Source organism: Mustela nigripes, chromosome 2, assembly GCF_022355385.1.
Source record: "Mustela nigripes isolate SB6536 chromosome 2, MUSNIG.SB6536, whole genome shotgun sequence".
Taxonomy (NCBI): Eukaryota; Metazoa; Chordata; class Mammalia; order Carnivora; family Mustelidae; genus Mustela; species Mustela nigripes.
In genome coordinates, this window is record NC_081558.1 from 13088379 (window position 1) to 13113309 (window position 24931).

The window sequence follows — 24931 nt, forward strand, 5'->3', positions numbered from 1 at the left end:
GCCCAGGCAGGCAGCCCAGGGCGGGGAGGCCACGACCGAGCGGGCGGGGGGATGGGGGGGCCCACGACTGAGCGCGGGGACCGTGGAATCCCCACGCTGTGTCTATGCTGTCTCTGGGCAGTTCGGCTTTCTAGATCCTGGTGAGCATCACGGCACACGGCGGGGCTCAGCCAGCTGTGTCGCTGCTGCTGTGCGGTGGACACTGCGTCAGCTTCACGATGGGGAGGGCAGTTTGCAGGCCCACAGACCCCGCAGGAGCTCCCGGGATGGCACAAGGGAAGAAAAAACCCATCTGGGGACAGGAGTTGGGGTGCCCCCACAGTAACTGCCGGCCCCAACATGGATATGGCAAATCCACTACCACGCGAACTGCCGGCCTCTGAGGATCCCAGGGAACAAGACCCAAGGGCACGCAGCCCCACACCGGGCCCTCCCTGGCCTGGTCACCCCAAAAGCCAAAGGGAGCCACTTGCAAGAGAAACCAGACTCCGGGCTGCTCTGCCCACACGCTCCCCAGACCTCAGCCTCCGGGCAGTGGTACGGCCTTTCCCGTCTCCTCCTACTTGCGGTCACCCCTGTTTCTAGATCCATTGAGCTTTGAAGAGGCCCCAAGGCACCCAGGACCGGCTCCCGAGAGGATGGAGAGCAAAGCTTCTATTTGGGGCAGTGTAGCAACAGCACCAGAAAGACAACTATGAGAAATCGTCACTGTCCCGGCCACCCCTACTCCCCCCATTGCCACCCTCAGAGCCCAGCAGAGCTGCCCACATCCAGCCCTCTGAATTCCGGGGGCGGGGCTGGGACTGTGGCAATCTCCTGGTCACCCTAAGGATCTGGCCCCCAGCTTCTTGGCCATGTGGTGCATCATGGGAGGCTGTGGCTTCAGGTTGGAGAGCCACGGTGGCCGTGCCCCTGGATTGGGGACTCACCACATGCTCCCCGAGGCGTCCCGCTCCCCGAATGCACTGTAGGAGCCGTCTGGGTGCCTGTAGGTCAGCTGCCGCTGGTAGCCTGTGGGGGAGGCAGAGGGATCAGTGACCTGGGGCTGTCCCTGTGACCCCCACCCCGTGACGCAATACTCATATCCCGGGTCGCCCACATCTGGAGTCTGGAAAGTGCGCTCCACCAAGAGTGTGGATGAAACCTCTACTTTGTTCCTCTCATTTCCTGACCTGGCCTCTCTGTAACTCCTGGTCACACACAGGCCCTCAGTCACGGGGGTCAGTGACCTGCACCATCTCGAGGCAGCACCCTCTGTCCCCACAAGTGGGGACTACTCCACGAGAGCCTGGTGTGCTCTGAGAACAGAGGACACCAGAAGGGCCAGAGCAGAAGAACCAGGGGGCAGGGGAGAGAGGTGAGGCGCCCACCCAGGCCACACTGGGTGTTCAGCCTTATTGTGAGGCCAGCAGGGGGCACGGGCTGGGTAAGTTGGGGAGGGCTGTGAGGGGACACATGTAGTGGGTGGTCTGTAGGGTCTGGGGAGGAAGCAGGGTAAATGGGAGGTGGGCACCGTCTAGACAAGCAACGACAATGGGCCTGTATGGCAGAGCGGTAACGGGTAGGGAGGTTTTCTGCAGTATGGGCAGAGCTGCTTAGCTGGGCCAGGTCTAGGAGGAAAGAAAGATCCAGAGGGCACCAAGGTTTGCACCTTACCTGCTGGAAGGATGGTGCTCTGCCCCCGGAGATGGCAAAAGCAGCTGAAGGAGCTCTGTGTAGGTGGTAGGTGGACAGTGACCCCCCCCACCCCCGCAAGTTCATGTCCACCTGAAACCTCAAAATGGGACCTTATGGGAATAAGGGTCTTTGCACTTGTGATCATGCTGAAGACTTCCAGATGAGTTCATCCTGAAATGAGGTGGGGCCTAAATCCAATGACCAGGGTCCTTAGAAGAGAAGAGACCGCAGAAGCGCAGAAGCGCAGAAGCGGATGTGGGAGGAAGTCCCCTGAAGGTGGAGGCAGGGAAGGGTGGGAGGGACACATCTCCAAGCGGAGGAATGCCTGGAGCCCCAGAATTCAGGAGAGACAGAGGCCCAGGACCGTGTCCCTTAGAGCCTCCAGATGGAACCAACCCTGGAGCCTTGATTGTGGACTTCTGGCCTCCAGAGCTATGAGCAGGTACAGTCTCGTTGTTCTAAGCCACGCAGTTTGTGGTACTGACATAATGTGGGAAATGCTGTGGGTCTGGGTCCAGGTCAACTTGCGATAAATTGTGCCGAACAAACATCTGGGTTTTCCAGTATGTGTAAAGTTACGCTCACGCTATACTGTGGTCTGTTACGTTTGCAAAAGGATCACATCTAAAATAACAATCTAGGCACCTTAATTCACTTGAAAATATTATGGCTAAAAAATGCTAATCATCATAGCAGCTTTCAGTGAGTCCTGATCTTTTTTTTTTTTTTTTAAGTATTATTTATTTATTTATTTGACAGAGAGAGAGAGAGAGATCACAAGTAGGCAGAGAGGCAGGTAGAGAGACAGGAGGAAGCAGGCTCCTCGCTGAGCAGAGAGCCTGATGCAGGGCTCAGTCCCAGGACCCTGAGCTGAAGGCAGAGGCTTAACCCACTGAGCCACTGAGACTCCCTGAATCGTTGATTTTTTTTTTTTTTTTAACTGGTGGAGGGTCCTGGCTCCACATGCTGTCTGCTGACCCACTAGGGGGCTAGCCACTGTGGCAGTTTCTTATAAAATAAGACTCAGGCCTCTCACACCCTGAGGCTGCCTTATCAGCTCCATTTCTGGAATATTCTAAACCCTTGGTGGTCATTTCAACAATCTTCAGAGCATCTTCACCAGGAGGAGATTCCAGCTCAAGAAACCACCTTTTTTTGTTCATGCATATGAAGCAATGGCCCCTTTGTTCAAGTTCTAGCACGAGATCACAACAATTCAAATAAAGTAAGAATTTCAAAGCTTGGGGGGTGTCTGGGTGGCTCCGTGGGTTAAACCTCTGCTTTAGGCTCAGGTCTTGATCTCAGGGTCCTGGGATTGAGCCCCATGTAGGGCTCTCTGCTCAGCGGGAAGCCCGCTTCTCCCTCTCTTTGTGCCTGCCTCTCTGCCTGCTTGTGATCTCTGTCTGTCAAATAAATAAATAAAATCTTAAAAAAAAAAGAATTTCAAAGCTTGGAATATTGAGGAAATTACCAAAATGTGACAATAGAAACAGGAAGTGAGCAAATGCTGTTCGGAACATGAAGCTGATAGGCTTGCACGCAGAGACCTCAAATTTGGGGAAGAAAAAAAAAATGCCCCGTCTGCGAAGTGCACTCCAAGAAGCCATGCCTGTGTTTGTTACCGCGACCCCAGGAAATGAACACTAGCAAGCCTGGCAGAAAACCGGGGAAGGGGGCTTGATGGGAAGCTTGTAGAATCTGAAATGCCCACTGGCTGAAGGGCACAGCATCTGGCTGTTGAGGGAGCGCCTGGCTGCCATGGACAACTAGGGAGTCATCAGACTGGGGGCGGCGTTCAAGGCCGGAGCCCAGATGGGTTCAGCAACCTGAGCGTCCCCAGCCACAGACCACGTGGGCTTCTTGGGGTTCCTAGCAGTCTCTGGTCAGCCTTTATCAAGTCAGATTTGGGGCCCATGGCAACCCCTGCCTTTGCCTTTCCATCCAAGAGTTTCCACATTCCCCATGAGCTCTTGCGCTTTCCTTTCCCCATTGAGAACGGATGGTTCTGGATCATCAGGACTGCTTTTGGAGATCTTCTACAGGGTATCTTGACAGGCCAGGAGGGAGGAACTCCAGACTCGCCTCAGGTATCAAGGCTCTCGCTTGCCTCAGTTTCCCCATCTGGGAAGGACCTGACATCCTCTGAGTCGGGCACACTCTGGTCCTTCTTGAAGGCAAAAATTTCCAAGGTGGTGCCTGTAGGCTCTCCTCTCACTCTGGCTGGGACCTAGTGCCCTGGCCAGCCAATCCCATCCAGGCAAGCCTGGGGTCCCAGAAGACCCCACCACTCGCCCCTGCAGGACCCCAGGCTGGCTGCTTCCAGGAGCCTCACTTGGCTCCTGTGGGAAATGAGAACTATTAGCCTGGGGGTTGTTGGGAGGACGACTTGGGGCCGCACGGTGGAGATGCATGTGCCTGCTGTGACCACCAGCTTCACAGCTGGATCAAACACTCGCCTTCCTCCCCTTTGCTCCAGCTCCTGCCCAAGGCCAGAAGCAAACCTCTGGAGGCCTCAGGACCTTGGCATGAACTGATGAATTCCCTTGCTACACAGATAGGAAACCGAGGCCCTGAGAACAGGCTCTACCTGAGGACGTACAACAGGTGTCCATGACAGAGGTGAGGCCACAGCCTCCCGGGTGCCCCTCCTATGGGGCCAAGACATGGCAGAGGGGACAGGTCAGGGCACTCAAGAGGTCTTACACCACACACTTGTAGCTGTACCCCATCTTAAGGCTCTGATTCCTGGTGATGGAAGATATTTGATGCTGCATGATTTCTGAGGATGTTCCGTGCTGTCTTATTTATTTCTGAAGAGGTTCGGTGCTGTATTGTTGATCGCTGAAGATTTTCAATGGTGCATTTTGTAGGGGAGAAAAACTAGTAATACCCCCTCCACGTTCAAGAGAAAAGTTTTCCGTAAATGTAAGTGATGGACAAAGAGTGTAGCCTGGAAAATGACTGTGAGCACATCCTGACCCAGCGATTTCACCTCTGGACCCCCACGCCACAGAAATTCAGATGTTTTCACCAGGCACAGGGACAGGATGCAATTATAGGAAATTATTTTTCTTTTCTAAATGTTTTTTATAATGCTTATATTGCTTTTTTGTTTAAAGATTTTTTAATTTATTTCTTTGACACACACAGAGAAAGAGAGAGCACAAGCAGGGGGAGTGGCAGAGGGAGAGGGAGAAGCAAGCTCACCGCTAAGCAGGGAGCCCGACATGGGGCTTGATCCCAGGATCCCAGGATCATGACCTGAGCCAAAGGCACCCCCTTCACCAACCGAGCCACTGAGGCATCCTATGCTGCTCTTCTTGTTTAAAAAAAAAAAAAAAATCTGCATTTCTAATAGACGCCATTTCTCTCTCCATTGCTGACTCCTGGCACTCAGAGCTGTGTCCCAACCGGGGCAGACACTGGGTTCCTGCTAACAGTGACCAGACAGGGCCACCCCGAGTGGCGTCTTTCACCCACTTGGGTCCCTTCCACATCTGCTGTGCCGGGCACGTGGGCTGCCTCCCTCCCCATGCCCTCCCCATGCCCTCCCCACCCACCCCGGCAGCACCCCCCCCCCAACCCCTGGTACCTTGTACCAGGTAGTCCGTGGTCTCTTGCTCCACCTCGAGACTGAGCTGCCGGGTTTTCTGCAGATAGTTTAGGACAAAGATGTTGGGTGCAAAGTGAATCATGTTTTGCTCTCCGCAGCCAAAGGGCAGCCGCAGGAGGTTGCTGAGGTGGTTCAGGGTTGGCCCCATGACATCTCCTGGAGGGGAGGAAACAAGAGCTGGACTGTGGGCCGGCCTCAGCTGGGGCCCTGGCTGCCCTGGCGACAGCTTTCCCCAGGGCGGCCTAACGCCCAACACCGGCCACCCACTCTCTGACTGTGGGTGCTGCCTTCGGGACCAGACCGTGCCCCATGCCCACTAAGCCCACAGGGGACCCTGGCTTTGGCAGCCATCCCCTGGAACTCTCCTACACACCTCCCTCTCTGTTCTTTAGTCTCAACTCGGTGTTCTTTCTCTACTGCTTCATTATGCTGAATGCTCATTTCTTTGTGGCTTTTAAAACAGGTGCATTTAAAGCTATACATTGTCCTCTAAGTACAACTTTGGTTGCATCCCACAAATATTGATAGATCAACCCAGCCATTATGGTTCCATTTTAAATATTTTTTTAATCTAATTTCCAACAGGAAATGTGATTTTCTCTTCAACCACGAGTATTTAGATTTTTTTTTTAAGTTTCCATACAAATTACATTGTTGGTATATTTTTCAGTTCCTTTTTTCTTTTTTATTTCTCCTGTGCTTTCCTCCCTTCAGCACTCTGTGTTCCTCTTCTTGGCTTCTCTGCACCCTACATGGCTGATGGGCTCTCCAGAACTCCTGCTGTTCCCTGATCACACCTCTCTTCCTTCCTTGGCTTTTCCTCCTGCCCCACCAAGGCTGCCACTGCTCCTGCAGCCTCCATCCATGGCAGAGCCTACCTACTTTCTCATCACTTTCCTCTGGGCTTCCCAGCTTATTTTCCACCTTCCATCCCACTGTGCTGAAAGCACTAGCACAGGGGTCCTGGCCTTTGCCCGATCTCCATCCCTGCCCATCTGCTTGCTCCTCTATGCCACTACTCAGGTCACTGACCCCTGAAGCCATCTCTTACTTGATCTCCTACCTCAGAAATCGCAAACTCCCACAACCTCGAATCTGGCTACAACCACCAACCTGTCTGAGCCCCAGGGCTTCTGTCCTCTGATCTCAGAGAGACCCAAGACCCCCACATTCAGGTATGTGTGCCCCTCCCGGCCTCTTGCCCTCTCTTCACTCTTCCAATACCCAGCACTGTTTTGACCACGCAGTCCCCACTTTCCATTCCTGTGGGTACACCCACACCCTACAGACTCCCAGTCATAGCCACTTACTCCTGCTCAGCAAACATTCTGGATGTCTGCCCCTTCACCAGGACCCCCACTTTCCACCATGCACCTCACTGACTTCACCCAGACTTTCTGCTTTCTCACCCATCACCCACACTCACTGTCCTCACAGAATCCACTACCCACCCCTTGGGGTTGCCTCACACAGGCCTTGGTCAGGCTGGGTCTGGACCAGCCTCAGGCAGACTGACAAGGCCTCAAAGACAGGGCTGGCGTCATCTCTGCATCTGCCCCAGCATGGAGAAAGCACCAGAAGCTGCTTATCGGGTGAGTGGGTATGGGGCTGGAAGCAGATCCCCTGTAGAGGCTGATGGCGAAGCCAAGTATGGAGTGGACACCTTGCCCCATGGCCTGAGTCCTTGCCCCCATTCTCCCCCAGCCAGGCTATAGGGCAGACGCACCTATGACGGAGGCCACTGCCCGCTCAGACCCAGGGATGGCGCTGTGCGGGACTCCCAGGGTAAAGGCCTCACTGTAGCTCTCGTCCACCTCCACCTTCTTCCAGATGCGGAACTCACCCACGGAGCCCCAGCCAGTGGAAAAGCCGATGAATCGGACCTCTGGTGGCCTGGGGAGGGTCCAGGCCATGATGACAGACTCATTGGAAGGCTCTGGACCATGGCCAACCTGGAAAAAGAGGCCAAGGCTGCTGGATTGCTGGAAGGAAGCACACAGTGGTGCTCAGGCAGCAGGGACACGGGCTACAGGGAAACTGAAGGTCACCTCACACATTCAATGAACAACAGAGACACAACTATGGCATCTACAGGTTCCAAAGTCCTCGGGCTCCCAGGAATCTCTGGGCCTTAGTACATGTTATTCTCTCTGCCTGGAACATCCTCCAATCCCCAATTTGCCTGGTGAACTATTCATGTTTCAAAACCCCGTCTGACTATGTCCCTCCTCTAGGAAGCTGTGTTAGCTGCTCCTTCTCTATGTCGCCTTTGCTTGGCCCCTAAAATACACCAGCCCCCGTTTCACCTGCTTATATCCACTTTCCTTCTCCATGACCACCCATCATCCCCCAGATCCCTACACCCCTATAAGTGACTCCAGGCAGACTGTGAGCAGCCTGAGGTGGTGCCCTGTGTTTACCCTGCTTCCTCTCCACCCCCTGTCACAGCTGGACACAGAGCAGGAGGCAGCAAATGGGAGCATGAGGTTCCCACGTCCACCCCCGTGAGCCCAGCCGTGCCTGGATGAACCCGCCATGCCAGCTGATCCAGAATGTTCTGAATTCATCCCAGGAGAGGATCTTTGCCGTATGTGTGCTGGCCACAGGATCGCCCATCTTGCTGGTGGAGATCCAGGATCTGGTATTCTGGTGCCCCCCCAGGACGATCTCTATCATGCCTGCTGTGTCCTGGGGCCCAGCAGACAAGGCCACGCGGGCATCATTGTGGGCTCGCACAGCCACATCAAAACGGGTGAGACACAATGGCCGCTGCACGTACTGGAACTCGTACTTGTTGGGTGTGGAGATGTGGACTCTCTCTGGATGGAGGGAAGGAGAGAGGGGTTTGAGGGCGCCCCTGGAGGCATCCTGCTTCTCCCTGTCTGTGCCCAGAGCTTAGAATCAGGACCACAGGGGGCCTGAGGAACAGCAAACAGAGTTGGCTTAATGACAGCTCTGCCAACAGCATGCAAAAGATGAAATGCTCACTGGGTTAAATCCTACAAAGGATGTGCAAAGACTGTATGCAGGAGGAGACTGCAAAAGACTCTTGAAACTGATGAAGACCTAAATCGGAGGAGAGCTAGACCACGTCCGTGGGTCAGAAGACACAGCAAATGCATTCATTACTCGCCAAACTAATGTTCAGATTCGCTGCAATCCCAATCAAAACACAGTAGGGTCTTTTGGGGGAAATCACAAAGCTGATTCCACAATTTATATGAAAACTTCAGGAATCTAGAAGAGTCAAAACAACTCTGATAAAGAACCAAGTCGAAGGACTCACACCTCTGACATTGAAACTTGATGGAAAGCTGCAGAAATCACTACAGTGTGGTACTGGTGTTAACACAGCAGGTGCTCAACAGGACAGAGTAGGGAGTCCGGAATGGGACCCACATGTGCATGAACAATTGATCCGCAACAAAGGCATGAAGGCAATTCAATAGCAAAAATCTTTCCATCAAATGGTGCTGGAACAGCTAGTTACCCAGAAGCAGAAAAGGGAACTCCAATCCATACCTTGCATGGTCCCCAAATATCAACTCGAAATGGATCAGAGCCATTTTATAAGCATAAAACCTAATACTACAAACTCTGAGGAGAGAACGTAGGACTTGGAGATTTCTTAGGTACAACAAAAGCATAATCTATAAAAAGACAGATTGATCAACTGGACCACATCAACATGAGAAACTTCTGTTCTTTGAAGGACACTATTAAGTGAAAGAAAAGACAAGCCACACACTGGGAGAAATGTCTTTGTGAAGCGTTTATCTGGGAAAGGACTTGTATCCAGAATATATTTTTTTTAAACTTCCAAGACTCATTGAAATAAATGTTAAAAGATCTGAACAGGCACTATACTGAAAAAAATATATCTATACACCAATAGTAAACAGGCACATGAAAAGATGCTTGAATGATGGAAATGCACATTAAAACCACAACGAGATACCATCAGACACCTATTAGAAGGGCTAAAATTAATCAGACGGACAACCCCAAGTGTGGGTGAGGAGAATGAGGAAGTGATTCTCACCCACTGCTGGCGAGAATGCAAAATGGTACTACCACTTTGGAAAACTGCAACAGTTTCTTAAAAGGTTGAATGCATACCTACTGTTTGATTTCACTATTCCACTCACAGATACTGATTTAAGAGAAAGAAAAACATATTACTCATACAAAAACTTGTCCACAAATATTCATAGCAGCTTTATTGGAAACAGCCCCAAACTGGAAATAGCTCAAATGTCCACCAACAGGTCAATGAATAAAGAAAGTGCAAAGCATCCATTCTTCGGAGTCCCACTTAGCCTTAAAATGACTGAATTATTGATACACACAACATGGTTGCCTCTCAAAATTTTTATGCTCAGTGAAAGGAACCAGATAAAAACAGTACATTCATATGATTCCATTTATATAAAAGTCTAGAAAGAGCAAAGTAACCTATAGAGAGAGAAGGCAGGTCAGTAGTTCCTTAGTGACAAGTGTAGACAGGGGTGAATGATGACAAGGGAGCATGACTTTGGGTTTAACTTAGTTGTGATGGTTTCCCAGATGTACACACATGCTAACAATTACCAACTGTACACTTAAAATACTTGTGAGTTATTGTAGTCAATTATACCTCCATAAAGATGTTAAAAATACTGCTGACTTTACTTCAAATACAAATATATATTCAGCCTAGCATAAATTATGATGTGAAAATAGAAACCATATATATAAGTGTCCAACATTTCAAAACATTCCATAATGATCAAATTATCAAGCAGTCTTTTGTTATTGTTGTTGTTTTGTTTTGTTTTAAGATTTTTATATATTTACTTGACAGAGAAAGAGTGCACAAGCAGGGGGAGCAGCACACAGAGGGAGAAGCAGGCTCCCCACTGAGCAGGGAGCCCGATGCGAGACTCGATCCCAGGACCCTGGGATCATGACCTGAGTCCAAGGCAAACGATTAACCGACTGGGTCACCCAAGTGCCCTGGGAGCAGTTGTTTGATAGAACATACTGAAACTGTTTTGAAATGCTGTTTATAAAGACTCTATAATAACAAGGGAAAGGGCTTGGGATGTGTTAAATGAGCAAGGCAGAACATAGAATTATATAGTTCATGAGTTACAACTATGTTACAACAAACAACAATCAACCCTATGAAACCAAATACAACAAAATGTCACAAGAAGAGATATTTTTTCCTTCTGTCTAAGTTCCCTGTATTACAAAGGTATTGCTTTGTCTTTTCCCAATTTTTTAAATTGTGGTAAAATATACATAATTTAAAGTTTGTCATCTTAACCATTTTTAAGTGTACAATTCAGTGATATCAATTACAGTCATGTTGTGCAAATGTCAGCACTGTCCACCTCCAGAACTCTTTCCATCTTGCAAAACGAAACTCTGTCCCCATTAAACACTAAGTTGCCAACCCCTCCCCACAGCCCCAGCTCCCACCATTCCATTTTCTGTCTCTATGATTCTGACTTCTCTAAAAACCTCATAAGAGTGCAATCATAAAGTAATTGTACACATGTATCACTTTTTGTCATAGTTGTTGTTGTTGTTTTAGAGAGCGATGTGGGAAGGGGCATATGGGGGGAGAGAATCCTGATTTAGGGCTCAATCTCACGACCCTGAGATCATGACCTGAGCCAAAATCAAGAGCTGGATGCTTAACAGACTGAGTCACCCAGGTGCCCCACACCAGTATCACTTTAAAAAATGTTTTTAATTTAAATTTTAATTATAGATTCACAGACAATTGTAAGAAATAATATGGAAAGATCTGTGTCTTCCTGAGCCAGTTTCCCTCAGTGGTATCTCACAAAATTCTACCACAGTATCACAACTGGGATATTGACCTTGATACAATCCATCATCCAATCTTCTTCAGATTTCCCCAACTTTATTTGTACAGAGTCCCTCCTGTTGTCCTTGATCACCATATCCCCAACCTTCCTCCCCATCTCAGCAAAGACTAATATGACCTCTATTTCTAAAATTTTGTCATTTCAAAAATATCATAAATGGAATCATTTATGGACTCTTTGGGGATTGAAGGTTTTTTTTTTTTTTTCCCCTCAATCCCCTTCATCTAAGTTGCTGCATAAATCATTAGTTTATTTCTTTTTACCAGTGACTAGCACTCCAAGGTATGAATGAACCATAATTTGTATAACCATTCATCTGCTGAAGGATACCTAGGCTATTTCCAGTTTGGGGCTATTACAAATAAAGCTGACATGAATGTCTGTGTACTGGTTTTATGTGAACAGAAATCTTCATTTCTCTGGGAAAAATGCCTAGTAGTGCAATGTCTGAGTGCAACGCTTGGAGCATGTCTAGCTTTTTAAGAAACTACTGGCAGTAGCCATACCATTTTACAATTCCCACCAGCAAAGTATGAATGGTCCCTTTTCTCCACATCCCAGCCATCATTTACTGTGGTCACCTTTTAAAATTTTAAGTCATTCTGGTAAGTGTGCATTGATAACTCATGGTGCTTTACTTTGCATTTTGCTAATGGTTAACGATTTGAACACCTTTCCATGTGCTTATTTGCCTCCGATATATCTTCTTGGGTGAACTGTTTATTTCTTTTCCCCTCTTTCTTTTTTTTAAGATTTTATTCTTTGCTGCTAAGGTTTCCACTAGAGATGCAAGAAAAAAAATCCTCACACTTTCTGTCTGTGTCACTGTGGAAGTCAAGATTGAATAGGGGAGTACAGGCTAAAATGAGGGAAATTTCTACAACTCAAGTAAACCTTGTCAACAATGAAAAAAAAAAGATTTTATTCTTAAATAATCTCTACACCCAACATGGGGTTCAAACTGACAACCCTGAGATTAAGAGTCACATGCTCCACTGACTGAGCCAACTCCCACTTTCTAATTGGATTGTGTTCTTTATATATTCGAAATACTAGTCCTTTGTCAGATCTGGGTTTGGAAAGATTTTCTCCTACAAGTCTGTAGCTTGTATCTTCTTCCTCTTAACAGCATCTTTCACTAAGTAGTTTTTTTTCTTTTAAGTAGGCTCCACACCCAGCATGGAGCCCACCAGAGGGCTTGGACTCATGACCCTGAGATCAAGACCTGAGCTGAGATCAAGAGTCAGATGCTTAACCGACTGAGTCATCCAGGTGCCCCTTGCAAAGCAGTTTTTAATTCTGATGAGGGTCATTCGTCAGTTTCCTTTTATGGGTCATGCTTTTTGATATCATATCTAAAAACCCTATGCCTAGCCTTAGAGCCCAAAGATTTTCTCCCAATTTTTTCCCTAAAAATTGTATAGTTTGACATTTAAGTCCACAATCCATTTGAGTTAATTCTTGTATAAAGTGGGACCTTGAGGGGCGCCTGGGTGGCTCAGTGGGTTAAGCCACTGCCTTTGGCTCAGGTCATGATCTCAGGGTCCTGGGATCGAGTCCCGCGTCGGGCTCTCTGCTCAGCAGGGAGCCTGCTTCCTCCTCTCTCTCTCTGCCTGACTCTCTGCCTACTTGTGATCTCTCTCTGTCAAAAAAAAAGTGGGACCTTGAGGTCAAAGTTCATGGTTTTGCCGATAGATGTCCAACTACTCCAGCACTGTTTGTGGAAAAGGCTATCCTTCCTTCATTGAATCGCCTTTGCACCTCTGTCAAAAATCATTTGAGCATATATGTATCGTATTGTTATTTAATATAAAAAAGGGGGAACAGGTCAAGGAGGAAGTCTGTGTCCAGAGTGGGTGGTCGCAGGACCTGTCGTGCTAAATAACTTTGGCAATGGCGACCCCCAGAGACTCCAGCTCACATCCTCAGCTCTGTCCCCTGCCAAAGCCTGCTGGGTGACTGCCCCGTGCCAGGCCAAGCCTGAGCTCCAAGCTAAATGGTTCCTCTGGGAGGGACTGGACAGGGAGAGGGCAGGCCCTCCCACTGGCAGCCTGGGATCACGTTCTGCTTAGCATTTCCCTGACTCCACCAAGGCAGGGGAGTGCACTGGGCATTCTGTTCCCATTTCCTTTTCATGGATCAGGTGCAAGTACAATGTTGATTTCAGGGGAATGAAGCAGACTCCAAATCCCACACCTTCCAGAACCCGCTTTAATTTCCTATTTTCTCTAAGGCCCCGGATTCTGGGTCAGCCTTACTTCCCACAGCTCTCCCGTGATGTGATTTTAAGACCTCCCTTGCCTTGATCCTAGGCCCCTCACCCAGGGCCCTACAGACAGCCTTATTCCTGCCTACTATCTTCTCACTGGTGCCTCCAGTCCACATTCATGGACTTTCTGCTGGGGGATGCCCAGCCCTCACTCTGGCTCGTGCTTGTCACCAGCCCGGACATCTCAGTTCTCCACTGCTGTGTCTTCTGAGCCCAGGAAGGGCTGGCATCTGCTGAATAAGGGGAGAGCTGTGACAGTGTGGGGATAAGGGCCAAAGTCCTCGGCAGGGCGGGTGCAGGGACTCACCGTTGGGACAGAAGAAAGCACTGTAGGTGTACGCACGGGGGGCTCCTTCTGGCTGTAACAGAGAAACGGGGAGAACTGAGTGCTGGAGGGGTGGTTGGCACAGGGGAGCGGCCGCCTTCCCACGCCAGCGGCTCCAAGTCTGGACCCTGCAAGGTGATGCCGATGTCACATGTACACGGTACCAGGTACCAGGCTGCCTACCTCCCAGGCCCAGGTGGGGAAACTGAGTCTCATTCTCCTTCTCCGGGCTCCAGTCAAACCAATGCGCCAATTGCTCCTAAATTCATCATGCTTGCCGCACACTCCGACCTGGCCCTCCCAGTCTCCCGGGCTAACTGCGGAGCCTGGCTCCTCCTCCATCCCGTAGGTCCCAACTGTCACCTGCTCCCCCACTGTACGCTGCTGTCATCTGCACTTTCCTCCCCGGCAGATGGCAGGCAGTGTCGCACGAGTGTCCGCCAAATAACCGATCCAGCAAACCACCCATGCACCCGGAGCTCTCCTGCGGGGAGGGGCGGGAGAAGGGTTTTTGCCGCTTTATCGAGCCACACATCGGCCACCTCCTGCTTCAGAAATCCATTTTTCCGGTTCACGCTTCAGTTATTGGCATTGACCTCTCAGGTCTTCTGATGCTTCAATGTCACCTCCTGTGCCCAGAACGGCCTGCACAGGTTGTACCAGCAGATGCTGCAGAGAAAGCAGGCTGCCCAGCGGCGTGAACGGGAGGAAGGGCCAAGGGAAAGGGCGTGTGCCGAAATGGCGTGTGCTGCGTGCCGCCGGGACCACAGGCAGAAGGGAGGGCAGCTGTTTGCAGCTGGGCCACAGGGGAGGGGCAGACATGCTGAGGAGCTTTATTGGCACTGCTGGGCACTCTCGGTGTAGCGAGAGAGTCCCGATGTGTCCAAGCAGCACCCAAAATACGGCGCATCGCGGCTACCGCACGCCCAGCACTGCGAGGGATCATATGCGTTCTCCCCGAGCCCCCGATCCCCCGCCATGCTGCGGGCTGAGTGTGAGCACCCCCAACTTCGGGAGCGGCGCTGGAATATCAAGACAGGCGCCCAGCCCACACTAAGTGGCAGATCCTAGATTCCCAGCCGGGGTGGGGGGTGTCAGTAAGACCCCAATCCCTGGGCCCCTCCGCTCTAGGCTCTGTGTCCTTTCTGCACGGGCGTTCCAGTGACAGCCCTCCAGATACCAGGTCACGACCCCCATAATTGACTGTGACAAACAGGAAGTCGGAGACCGAGGCACACTGTCCTCTAAGATGGTCAACGTGGGGGTCAGAGGACATTTCCCCACAGCCCTTGCCAGTCCCAGGCCGCTCTGCCAAGCCCCACTCCACACGGGAGGAGGGCCAGACGCTGCAGCCCCTCAGTGAGGAGATGCAGAGACCCCTCACCCACCCCCAGACTGAGAGCAGGACCCACGGGGGCTGCCCCAGCCCTGGGCGGGGACCATACACCCCAGTGAAGCCGACACACCATGGTTGATGGAATCAGGCCCTGGCGGAGGGTCCTCAGCAAGGACATGGACTTACCTCAACCATCACACTGCGCTTGATGTGATCCCTCCCAGCAGGGACCCGCCTGTCACCGAAGCTCTCCTCCAGGTGTCTGAGGGCCTTCCCTTCCCGGCAGCAGCTCACCTCTCCGTAAGCTAGGGCTTTGGCTGCGGAGATCGGAGCGCTCAGGGCGTGCGGTCAGAACAGGCGCCCACCCCCCGTCCCAGGGAGCCGTATCGTCCCTCCCCCTCAGGCCACGTGATTGCGTGTGCAGGCATGTGTGTGCATATATGCGCGCTAGGCTGGTGTGGCACCTAAGCTCAGCTCCCCCCAGGTGAAGCTTCGGGTCCCACCCGGGGGACCGCCCCACCCTGTGCCCTGACTGCCCTGACCAGTACCTGCCCCCCAGCCTGCTTCTCCAGCTGCCTTCCTGAGCTCATCTGCTGCCCTGCCCACCCCTCACCTGTGCCTGGGCTCAGCTCACGGACGCCTTGGTGGCCCGGAGCGGGAGAGGCGTGACGCAGCATGGGGCCTCACCTGTGACATTGCTGGATCCCAGGTCACTGAAGGACAGAACCACCCAGGTGGGCTCCATCTCCCCAGAGGCCACACACATCTTCTTGGTCAGGTGGCGTTTGCCAGGATGACCGACAAACCGGATGCCCTTGGGAACCAAGATCTTCACGTACACCTGCAGGGGTGTACAGCCCTTCAAGGTCAGCCCTGAGCCCATCCCCTCAGGGTAGCTGTTATGGGTTCAAGGGTGGCTCCCAGAAAGTATTTTGAAGTCCTAAACTCCGGGCACCTGTCGACGTGATCCTACTTGTAAACAGGGTCTCTGCACAGTGAGGTTAGGCTCTACCTACTCCAACAGGACTGGGATCTTTCGAAGAGGACCCACAGACAAGATGTCCACGGAGGGAAGACACGTGAGGGAAGGTCACACACAGACAGACTGGGACTGGGCAGTGGGAGGCCTGGGAGGGAGCTCCTGCAGAGCCGCGGGGAGGAACGCGCCCTACCCATGCCGAGGCCTTGGACTCTGGCCTCCAGACCTGTGGGTGAATCCATGTCTATGGTTCTCAGCCTCCCAGATCACGCCGCTTTGTTACGGCAGCTCCAAGAGGCGGAGAGAGTGGCCTTTTCCACTTCCTTCGGGAGAAGCCTGGGGTCCCTGCTTGGTTCCCCCAGCCTCCACAGCATCAGCAAGGGCGGTGGCGCTTCTGTGGACACTGTTCTTGGCATGTGCTGACCCATTCAACCCGTAACCGCTGTGACTCCACTGTCCCTGATGTTTGTGGACACCGAAACACCAACAGGTGGAACGTGTCGGCAAGTGTGCGTGTGCAAACGGGGATGGTGAGCGCCTGCTTTGCGGACCTCCGGGGTTTCTGGCCCCTGCCTCCCCGAAAACGCAGCTGCTGCCCCTCCCACGGTCCCCTCCCCAGTTACAGAGATGCCCTGTCCCCTTCCAAGCCGATGAGGCTGACCCCCCCCCCCATCCTGGCCTCCTGACATCATGGGTGTCCCGCCCCCCACCCAGACCCCCAGGCACAGGGAAGGCTGTGGGGGGAAGGGCGGGTTTAGTACCTCGGCACAGGTGCCCATGTAGTTGTAGACGCTGAGCGGGATCTTGGCCTGCTCCCCGCGGACCACGTGGAGGGGCAGCGTGAAGTCGACAAAGAAGGGCTTGAAGGTCTTCAGCGGGGCAGGTGCGGCGACCCCCAGACCCCAGGCCTCGGACAGACCCACGGCCTCACCCACCCAGCTGGTGATGGAGTCTGGGACCTGCACGCTGAGCGTCTCCTCGCCAGATGGGTCACTGCAGAAGGATGAACAACCATGGGCCCTTCTCTAGGGCCAGGCCGAGGCAGCCAGGAGGGGCTGGGGTCTATAGCAAGGCCGGGGGAGGGGGGGCGGGAGGTGGCCGGGGAACTGGGAAAAAAGCATTTATGCACCACTCATAGAATCAGAAACACGAATGGCCCTCAGGACAGCTGGAGACACAAGACCACGGGCCACGGGGGTTCAGCTGTGGCGACTCTGGTAGTACACGCCCCACCCGGTTCAGGAGGAAAAAGACACTGAATTGAGGGGACCGGTCATTTGAGACATGCTTGTGTCTCCTAGAAAGATGCGTCCAAGCCCTAACCCCCAGTACTTGAGAACGTGAACTTATTTGCAAACAGGGCCTTTGCACATGAAATTAGTTGGAAGGTCAGGCTGGAGGAAGGGGGGCCCCAATCTCATGACGGGCATCCTTCTCAGAAGGCAACGGCAGAGGAGAAGACGGAGGCGGAGAGGCGAGGGATGTAGCTACAAGCTGGGGGGATGCCAGAGCCCCCGGAAGCCAGAAGAGGCCCGAAGGGATCCTCCCCTCCAGCTTTCGGAGGGCGCACAGCCCTGCCCACCACTGCATCTCAGACGTCTGGCCTCCAGAACAGTGAGAGAATCAGTCTCTGTTCTGAGTCACCCAGTCCGCAGCTCTTAGTGACAGCAGCTATCAGAAACTCACGCCACACAAAACAAAGGCAAAATTATCAAGAATTTTTAGATCGATTGCCCGTGCAAACGATAACGTTTGCGGCTACCTATCGGGTTAAGTAACATACGTGATCCGAGTGCACTCTGCCTGTTTCTTTTCACCCTTTGTAACGGGGCACGAGGGATCGGAAATTCCATATGCGGCTCGTGGCCTCTTTTTCTTAGCACTCATGGCCCAAGGATCCCCCTACCCCCCGCCAGGGGCACCCCTGATCACTCCGGAATGGCTCAGGAGGACAAACTCTGTGGTCTCCTTTGCATTTCCAGAACGGCCTTTTGAGACTTATCTTAGTATTTGGTATAAGAGTCCTTGGGGGGAGACGTGAAGCCCAGACAGCTCCCGGCCTAGCAGGGGTCCGGCTGTCTCTTACTCACCTGCCTGGCCTCCGTCTGCTTCCCAGGAGCCTGACCCAGGTGGCCCTCATTGGGTGGCCAGACCCCACCCCCAGCCCAAGGCACACAGCAACCCCCAGAGCCTAGGGCCTCCATCCTCCCCTCTATGAAGATCACCCGCTATCGTTTTTTGGTCCTTAAGGAAGGACATTTTTAAGTTTCATATGGTCACAGCTCACTTCTCCATGGACACTGGATGCTACCACCCTACCCCCGCCCACCCCCCACCCAGGGGACACCCACTCACCCTGTTCCAGCCTCCCTGTCCCACAGCCCCAATGGAGCTCAACTCCCAGTTAAAAACACTTTGATTCTTTGAGGCCTGACCACAGGCCATTACAAAGGCTTTTCTCTGGCAGCCACCAGGGGACGCTGCCTTCCCCATCGAAGGCTCGTGGCACAACCAGTGAACTGTGGCCTCTGAAGGGACCTGCCTAGGCCCCAAGGTCATTAGGTCTGAAGACCATGGCCAAGGTCTCCTTATCAGTGGGAGGAAATCTTGAAGGCATTTCTTGCCACTTTGGCTCAGCACCCAGTACTTTCCCACTCTGAGCCCGCCCTCCTCCCTCCATTCCTCCGATGCCAGGGTCCATAAAACTGCCTTTTGCCCAAGGCTCCCTCTGCAGCAAGACAACCCTATGTCTGACCCACCTGCGAGGTGTGACATTCTGTAGGGAAAGCAGAACAGGAGGAGTCTGGCTCTACTCTCATGGCCATCATGAAAGACTTCACCATTACACTCACTGCAACTCCTTGTCTTGCTTGAATTGGCCACTCTGATACCTGACAGCTCAGCTCTCCCTCTCTCCAGCTCAGCTGAGCTCTTGAAAGCTCCAGCCTATCCCACTTTATGGCATCCTGACCCTTGAGCCTAGCCCAACTGCTCAGGGTTACCCACTGCTTTCTCACCCACACCACACCTGGCTCTGCCCACCAAGCTCTGGCTATTCCCTCTGCTGGAAATAACCAAGAAACAACTACAAGAATGGGAGCTGCCTGCCAGCCTGGCTGGGCTCTTACTATGGACAGGGAGCTACAAGGTGCACTATGACTACCCCCAAAAACTCACAGAGGGTAGGTGGGCAGAGCAGAGGACGGAACATCCTGGGTGCTGGAACCAGAATGCCATCCCTGATCCCCTCGATGTAGACTGAGCTAGGTCCCCTGCACTGTGTTGTCATCTCAAAACTGCCATAAATCACAGAGAAAACAAACAGCACAATGACAGATGTGAGGCCCTCCTTATGAGTAATTACATTAAATGTAAATGGATTAAACTTTCCAATCAAAAAGCAGAGATCAACAGAGTGGGTTAAAAAACATGACCTGACTATCTGCTGTCCACAAGAGACTCACTTTAGCTCAAAGGCAAAAGTAGGTTGAAAGTGCAAAGACAAAAGTAGGTTGAAAGTGAAAGGATGGAAAAAATATGCCAGGTCAATAGTAACCAAACATGAGCAGGTACGGCTAGCCTGATATCAGACATAATGGATATTAAGTCAAAAAGGGCTAAAAGAGACCAAGAAGAACATAATATATTAATTAATTAAAGCTTCAGTACAGTGAAAAAATATAACAATTATGAACATGTATGCACCTAATAAGAGACCACTGAGATATATGAAGTAAACATAAATGGAACTCAACAAGAAATAAATAGCTCTCCAGTAATAAATGGGAGACTTCAACATCTCGTTCTGAACAGACAGAACAACCAGACAGAAGATAAGTAAGCAAGTAGAAGACTTAACACAATAAAGTAACTAGATCCAGCAGACATTCACACAACAGTCTACCCAGCAACAGTACACACGTTCTTCTCAAGTGCACATGGGACAGTCTTCAAGACAGACCATGTATTAGGCCACAAATGAAGTCTCAGTAGTCAGTAAGAAAAGGAAAACTGGAAAATTTACAAATTTGTGAAAACTAAATAATATATTCTTAATTCACCAATGGATCCAAGAAAAGATCACAAAAGAAATTGTAAAATACCCAGAGATGAATGAAAACAAAACATAACATCTCAAAACTTATGGGATGCAGCAAAAGCCATGTTAAAGTGGGAAATTTATAGTTATATGGTCATTAAAAAAGAAGAAAGATCTCAAATATACAACCTTATTTCACAGTTTAGAGAACTAGAAAAAGAAAAACAAACTAAACCCAAAGCTAACAGAAGGAAGTAACAAAGATTGGAGCAGAGATAAATGAAGAACATATAAAAAATAGAGCATCAGCAAAACCAAAAGTTAGTTCTTTGAAAAGATCAATGGAACTGACCAACTTTTAATTAGACAAAGGATAAAAAGAAGACTCACATTACTAAAATATGAAGGTGGAGACATTACTACCCATTCTCAGAAATAAAAAGATTATTAAAAAGTACATGAACAACTGTACACCAAGAACTTGGATAAACTAGTTGAAATGGGCAAATTCCTAGAAACGCAAAAACCAATCAAGGCCAAATTACAAAGAAAACAGAAAATCTGAACAGACCTAGAGCTGAACAGACCTGTGAGGAGACTGAATCAATAACCAAAAATCTCTTTACTAAAAAAAGCCCTGCACCTGATGGCTTCACTGGTGAATTCTACCAAACATTTAAAAAAAATTTTTTTAATCTTTATTTTATTTTAGTGGTGAGGGGGATGGGCAGAGAGAGAGAGAGAAAGAGAGAGTCCCAAGCAGACTCCAAGCCAAGCTTGGAGCCAAATGTGGAACTTGATCCCATAACTCTGAGATCACGACCTGCGCCAAAACCAAGAGTTGGACGCTTAACCAAGTGAGCTACCCAGGTGCCCCAAAACCTATCAAATATTCAAAGAAGAACCCTAGTGCACTGTTAGTGGGAGTGTAAAACAGTGCACCCATTGTGGAAAACGGGATGGTGGTTCCTCAAACAATTACACATAGAATTACCATATGGGCCAACAATTTCACTTTTGTGTATCCACCCCAAAGAACTGCAAGCAGGGTCTCAAAGAAATCCTTGCACACCTGTGTTCACAGCAGGGTTATTTATCTGCGCCAAAAGGTGGAAGCAACCCAAGTGTCCACCTTGTTCCAGGTGTCAACCCTGGTACCAAAAACATCACCCAGCACCAAAAACATCGGCCCCCAGAAAATGTAGATACATCTGATACCTCTGAATGGTAATGGACAGCCCGTCTTAGATTTAGACCCCTAGAATGGAACTCTGTCCTCTGGATCTGTTCTGACCATGAGAAGTCTTCCCATAATGGCGACACACACATCTTTTTGAAAGCAGACTCAGGAGCCCCCCACTGGGAGCTCAGTTCTGTGATGCCCTCATGCCATGGTGCCTAGAAAGGGGGCCCAGCTCAGCAGTAAGCCCACCCATGGACCAGAAGCCTTCCCGCCTAACCAGTTTCCCAGGGCAAGCCACCATGACCTTCTACTGGTACATTGGTGTTCTGACACGAATCATGAGCATTGAAAGAAAAAAATAAGCCAACAGCATCTGGCAGGAATTTGACACAGCAGGGCGTCTTCAGAAAGGACTGAAATGGGGGGGAAAAAAGTGGAAAGGAAATATGCTGAGAAAAGCAGCCTGTTTAGTGGGCAGGAGCCCGAGTTCCCTGAGGAGTGAGCAGGGTGTTGGGGGGGATCAAGTTCATGTTCCAGGGAACTGTAATCGTTTTAATGAGCTCGTTATGCAAACAGAGCAGATAGAATTACCCCAAGTGGGAGTTGTAAGAGGCACAAAGACCCTGCATTTCATATTTCCTGAGCAGATGTCCAAGGCCACAGCGGGATTTGGGGCTGACTTCATGGCGTTGAGTTTTATGTGTTGGAAAAGGATGCCCAAAGTCTGACTCAGATGCTGACGTCAGATCTGAAAGCAAACCCATTGGGAATGATCTGGACTTGCCTGAGTGCCTCTGAGTCAGCCCGCAAACACAGCGAAGAAACGGCATCTTACTGTAAGAAAAAAGAAAAGCTCACTGTACCTGATGTTCAGACAATGCCAAATCCATGTTTCGGGGAAGAAGGTCCTTTTCCTCTTCTCTGCTCTATGAAAAATTAGAAAAGAAATGAGAAAGTGTCGTGGGACCTACCTTAATTCCATACCGGACAGGTAAACTTCTACCCAAGTAAAAGATAACACAGGAAGTCTTACCTGGAAAGGTTAACACTGGACTTGGTTACAGAGTCGTGGCTTAATTCTCTTGGCTGTCAATTAACACTCTAGTTGATTAGGACAGAACCTGCCAGTTCTTTTTTTTTTTTTTTTTTTTTTAAGATTTTGTTAGTTTATTTGACAGAGATCACAAGTAGGCAGAAAGGCAGGCAAAGAGAGAGGGGAAAGCAGGCTCCCTGCTAAGCAGAGAGCCCAATGCGGGGGTCAATCCCAGGACTCTGAAATCATGACCTGGGCCGAAGGCAGAGGCTTAACCCACTGAGTCACCCAGGTGCCCCAAACCCACTAATTCTTTTACCTGGCAGGGTTAACATTCTACTTGATAAGGATTTGAACAAGTGGTGCATCAAAGGTTTGACAGAATCACCCTTACTCAACAGTGGCACTTCACATTCTGAATTTAGAAGGTAAGAAGGGTCACAGGGACCCCCCTGCCAGCATCCTCCCCTTTGCTAAATTCCCCCCCGCCCCGGGTTTGCCATGTTTTTCCATATCTCACTTTGAGCCCCCAGCCCCTCCCTGTTTCCTAAAGAGCACCTGGGTTCATTCACAGGAGCCTCACAGCCCACCTTCCTCAAGCACTGTCTTCTTCTTTAAAATAATAATTAGAAAAAAATAATAATAGGATGCCCAGGTGTCTCGGTTGGTTAAGCATCTGTCTCCAGCTCAGGTGATGATCCCAGAGTCCTGGGATCAAATCCCGCATTGGGCTCCCTGATCAGTGGAGAGCCTGCTTCTCCTTCTCCCTCTGCCTGCCACTCCCCCTGCTTGTGCTCTCTCTGGCAAATAAATAAAATCTTTAAAAATAAAAATAATAATAAAACCGAGCCTTACTTGAAATTTGGCAGAACTTCTCAAAATTAAAAATGCTCCACATCCTTTCAACCTGCAGAATCTCTCCAAGGACTGCGCCCTGGAAATACTCATGGACACAGGCCGCAGGACAAAGGGCTGGTTTGTGGCGGCAAGCAGCCAAAAATCTCCATCAGGAGGGTGACCAGGTTAATCAGCTGGTAGTACGTTCATGCTGCAGAATGCTACATGTCAGTCTAAGGGAGTGAGGTCAGCGGAGGTGCACTGAGATGGATCCATTTCCAAGACTTATCATTGACTTTGAAAAGGAAGGCTCAGAACAGTCCTATAGTGTTCTCTCATTGCTTTTGTTTTTGTTTTTTTAAAGACTTTATTTATCTATTTGACACAGAGAGAGAACAGCAGAGGAGCAGCGGGTAGAGGGAGAGGAAGAAGCAGGCTCCCCACTAAGCGGGGAGCCAAATGTGGGGCTTGAGCCCAAGACCCTGGGACCATGACTCAAGCCAAAGGCAGACACTTAATCAACTGAACCACCCAGGCGTCCCATCTCTCATTGCTTTAAAAAAAAATCCTGGGATGCTTGGTTGGCTCAGTGGGTTAAGCCTCTGCCTTTGGCTCAGGTCATGATCCCAGGGTCCTGGGATAGAGCCCCAAATCAGGATCTCTGCTCAGCAAGAAACCTGCCTCCCCCTCCCCCCACCTGCCTTTCTGCCAACTTGTGATCTTTGTCAAATAAATAAATAAAATCTTTTTTAAAAATCCTCATATAGGGGCACTTGGGTGACATAGTTAAGCATCGGACTCTTAGTTTTGGCTCAGGCCATGATCTCAGGGTCCTGGGATCAAGCCCTGCATCAGGCCCCACACTGAGCTCTGAGTCTGCTTGGGATTCTCCCTCCCTCTCCCTCTGCCCCTCCTGCTCATGCACTCTCTCTCGCTCTCTCTCTTTCTAAAATAAATAAATAAATCTTTAAAAATATCCTTGTGTATGCACAGAAAATTTCTAGAAATCTAAGAAATTATTGACCATGGTTGTCTCTAAACAAGGGAATGGAGGATCTAGAGGCAGGAGAGAGACTTATATTTAATTATGTAAACTTCACACTGCTTAAAAAGTTTCAACCAATGCACGTGGTTAAGAAAAATATCTTGTCCTCAGAATACGGATGTATGGATGTGTAAACCAATTACAAAAATGCATGGACACTTCCTTTTAAAGGCATATCTTATGCCTTTCTGCACTGGGATTTACAATTGCCTTCGTGGTTTGAGGTTTCAGAAAATTACTTTCATGCCCACTCTAGGCCAAGCTCTTGGGGTACCTGCCATAAGAGGGCAGGGACCCCGAGGCGGTGTCTGGAGGGTGAAGGTCCTCACCCAACTAGGTACTAGAAATGCCTCCATATGTATCCCAAGTACCCAATGGGGAGACTGGCCTGCCCATGCCATGATGTGGAGTTTAGAAACTAGGACCCTCATAGGCCTGCCACACTCTTGCTAAGTGTGAAGCCCAGGCAGGAAGAACCCAGGAGAACCAAGTATCCAGGACCTCAGTCTAGATGGAGAGGGTGTGAAAGATGGAGAGGGCTTTTGTGGACAGGCCTGCCAGGGTGGGAGGTCCCCAGGCCACTTCTGGCTCAGAACAAGGACTGAGGAGTGTGGGGCCCAACCTCAGGGTCTCCAGAGATACCAGATCCTGTGGCATTACTGTCCACACAGACCCCAGCCCCAGCCCCTTGGTTCTGCATCCCTCTTGCAGGA

At 50.4% G+C, this 24931-nt stretch overlaps 1 protein-coding gene across 8 annotated transcripts in view; it reads right to left on the reverse strand.

Annotated features, from left to right (window-relative positions):
• The window catches only part of CPAMD8 (C3 and PZP like alpha-2-macroglobulin domain containing 8), a 69375-nt gene that overhangs the window by 14699 nt on the left and 29745 nt on the right, over positions 1-24931 (reverse strand). For 7 of the 8 annotated variants that reach the window (XM_059389330.1, XM_059389335.1, XM_059389334.1 and 4 more), the window contains exons 19-27: positions 22167-22229; positions 16843-17074; positions 15790-15943; positions 15289-15419; positions 13749-13800; positions 7811-8109; positions 7017-7242; positions 5270-5446; positions 930-1011 (exon numbers count right to left, since the gene is read on the reverse strand). In XM_059389330.1, coding sequence (XP_059245313.1) covers positions 930-1011; positions 5270-5446; positions 7017-7242; positions 7811-8109; positions 13749-13800; positions 15289-15419; positions 15790-15943; positions 16843-17074; positions 22167-22229 — 1416 coding nt within the window. The remainder of the gene's footprint in view (positions 1-929; positions 1012-5269; positions 5447-7016; positions 7243-7810; positions 8110-13748; positions 13801-15288; positions 15420-15789; positions 15944-16842; positions 17075-22166; positions 22230-24931) is intronic. The other variant, XM_059389333.1, reaches the window with a different exon arrangement.